General features: G+C 36.5%; 1 protein-coding gene across 1 annotated transcript in view; it reads left to right on the plus strand.

Annotated features, from left to right (window-relative positions):
• The window catches only part of Kdsr (3-ketodihydrosphingosine reductase), a 55,175-nt gene extending 53,266 nt beyond the window's left edge, over nucleotides 1-1,909 (plus strand). Inside the window, exon 13 of the mRNA XM_033757391.1 lies at nucleotides 762-1,909. Within this exon, the coding sequence (XP_033613282.1) occupies nucleotides 762-881 (120 nt within the window). The 3' untranslated portion in view covers nucleotides 882-1,909. The remainder of the gene's footprint in view (nucleotides 1-761) is intronic.
• Nucleotides 1,910-3,357: the final 1,448 nt, after the last annotated feature.

The raw sequence follows: 3,357 nt of genomic DNA on the forward strand, positions 1-3,357 counted from the left end.
GTGTGTTGTGGGGGGTGCCTGGAAGACAGATTTTTTTTGAGTCCTGGCATATTTGAAAATGTACCTCTTTCTCCTTGTAGCTTTATTCCTATTCAAGATCCCATTTAGAATTGTTTTAGTGAAAATCTGTTAGAGAGAAGAGCGGAAGTAAATGGATATAGTTAATTGCTGCCTTGACCCTGAAACAGTAATTGCCTTTTTACTTGATTGTCTTTCCAATTAACAAACAAGCTCAAGTCTGGAAGTGCCCACCTGTAGTCTCAATTGTGCAGGAGGAGTTCAGGATGAGCCAGGGCAGCATAGGATCTCAAAATAAAGAAAATACTCAAAGAGGGTAGAGGTGTGTCTTATTCGCAGTATTCTCACCTTGTAGTGTAGGGGCTCATTCTTGTGCTCAGAACATAAATCTTGAACCAAAGAAACATTGGTTATAGTTAGGCTATTTGGGATGCTGCAGTTGAATTTCCCTAGCAGTTACAACCCTGTGCTGATGAGAATACCATTTTGTCCTTATGCTTGGAATTTATTAATCAGACAAATATTTTATCTCTGGCAGGCTCAGTGCGATACAGTGGTACAGAGTAGACATATTCTGTTCTCAGAACTTACTGGCATTTACAAAGTTTTCATTATGCTTATCCTTTGAGGAGATTAGAAAATGGGTCCTAGAAACTACTTACTGAGACCTAAATTCCTTGAAATGAATCGAACTATTGTATTACACTGTTGGATGAACTAAAAGGTCTCTCTTTGTCTTGCAGGTGGTCACTATGGGCCTTTTCCGAACTATTGCTCTGTTTTACCTTGGAAGTTTCGATAGCATAGTTCGTCGCTGCATGATGCAGAGAACAAAATCTGAAATTGCAGACAAAACTGCCTAATTGTTATCCCTTGGGGGGAAAAAAACTGTTTCCAAATAATTCGAACAGCTTGCTGCTACATGGGACCCAATTTTTAGCCTACAGACACTTGTCTTGTTTTAGAATATGTAAGATTGGATCAGTGCTCTTCAGAAATCTAGCTTTGGGCAAAGGAATAGAAGTCCAACTCCAGACAATATTATTAACACTATGCAAATATGGAATAGGAAGTCCTTTGAGGTGGAGTGGGGTAGTGTGAGAACTCACAATATGTCAACAGGGTAAAGAATGGAATTCCAGAACAATAAGTGGAATTTTTTTTCTATTTATTCTTTTGCCCACCTCATAGAGATGAAATCCAGAAATGTACTTTATCTCACATAAGAAGTCTTGAAGGCTCTTTTAAACTTTCCATGAAAGGTAGTTAGTTTATGGGTTTCTGGGCTTTTTTGTTTTTCTTCTTAATTTGGTGTGTTTTACTCAAGATGAATTGTATGCATTGCCAGTGAGTCTGAACACCTCTCTGTCATGCTTGTTTTACTGCTGGTAGAACCTCTCTCTCTTTGATCCCACAAAGCTACGAGGGGGACGGGAGAGAGCAATGCAGCAGAAGGTAAGCAGTCATTCTTTTCCAGTAGGGAAACAATGCTTTTTTGTCTTCTTTTGACTGATGCTTAGGACTTTGAAGTTTTGATTCATGGAAAAAGGCAGCCTCCTCAAATGTTTTCCGAAGAGAAAATAAAATCTTAGATGCTTACAGAAGTTTACAGTTTCCTCAGTAGCCATGATGTGCTGAAGCTCACCTGTTCCATGTTAGTGGCTGCCTGTTCTTTCCTTCTCTCCCTTGTCCAACTTTGCTTATCCTGCTGTAATGTTTTTGTAAGAGAAGAAAAAAGACCAGCTAAGATTTTTGACTTGACTTTTTAAATTAATTCATGAATTCATTAAAACAAACAAAAAATAAATAAAAAGTGTGACATTCTTAACCTAGTAGCATATATGTAGCTTTTAGGAAAGGCTGATGATTGTATATTTAAATTATACTCATTGAGAAAAGATGAATAATTTTAAAGATACTCATTTTTTTTGAAATTATAAATAGTCACCCATTTTTCTATGATTCTCCCACTGACTTGAGGACAGTATCGTCCTACCACATGCTACAGAAGCCCACTCATCCCTTTGTGAAGCCCTGGAAATCCTCCTAGCCCTGTGAATGCTGTTTCTGGGTTACGGGACCTGTTCATTTCATGGATTTCTACAGCAAGTGCCTATTATCAGTCCTGTCCACCTCCACTGTGGCATCCTGTTTGTCCATTGCACACACGCCTCATCCCTGTGCATACAATAGTGTGTTCCAGTTCCCTTGGATGTAAAGACTTCTACTTTTGAAGAAGAAAAAAATTTTTTATTGTAAAAAAAGAAGAAGAAGAAAAGTGGCCTAGAAATTATAGCCAGGCTTGTGTGTGTGTGTGTGTATGTGTGCTTTTGAAGCTTTTTGACTTTAAAAAGTGACTTAATTTTTAAATAATAAGATGTTTAATGGCTCCATGGTATCAAGATCCACAAATGGCAAATTTAGACATAGATAAATACAGGAGAAATTATTACTAATATGTAAACTGCTTCGTATAATTTGATAACAGTTGGCATGAGTTTGTTGATGCCAAAATGGCTTTCGGTCTTTTATAGCCAAAGTTTGCAGTCTGTGTGGAGTCACATTGTGCAGCTGCTAAAAACATATAATGTGTTTTCCTAAATTATATTAATATTTATACATTTCTCAGTTTTATTCTTTTCTTACAAGCACTCCTTAAATGTTGGTATGGTCTGCTGATTATTAACATCTAGTCTAAGATGGTGTCAGATATCATAAAGTTAACTAGCAATGGTTATTACAGTATATTTGTATCTTTTCAAATTATTGTTAGAGTACTGTTACTCAGTCTACTGTCTGAATTTGAGGACGTCTTTCAGCAGTGGGAGATACTGTGCCTAGTCCAGTGTAGGTCAGGCACAAGAGCAGACCTGCAGAGGCCATAATGTAGCGGAATAAGATTTGTCAGAGATATTAAAAGTTCCCTTATCCTCAAAACTCTAAAACTAAGTTGGCTTATTTTTCTAAATTTAATGCCATAATTCCTTAGCAAAACTTGAACTGATGCATGGTTATTCTCTTTTTGTGCCACTTCATGTGACTGTTTGAAATATCAACAGGTTTGATTTTATAGGTATTTCCAGACTCCAAGGAGAAGTTTTGTTATACCCATTATATGTCCCTTTGTTACCTTTTTTAAAATCCAACAAATTATAAATTTGGAAAAACATCTGGTCCAGAGGGTTTTGGATAAGGATTTGTAGTCATTTAGACAGCTTCCCACAATATTCTGACTCCATATAAAACATGAAAATATTACAAAGGAAATTTAAATTTTTGAAAATCTCCTTTAGCTTGATTCTTGTATAATTTGTTTTTCTATTGGGAAGAAGAGAAGAC

Source organism: Fukomys damarensis, unplaced genomic scaffold (genome assembly GCF_012274545.1).
Source record: "Fukomys damarensis isolate Sample0158 unplaced genomic scaffold, DMR_v1.0_HiC HiC_scaffold_30, whole genome shotgun sequence".
In the NCBI taxonomy this organism is placed as follows: domain Eukaryota; kingdom Metazoa; phylum Chordata; class Mammalia; order Rodentia; family Bathyergidae; genus Fukomys; species Fukomys damarensis.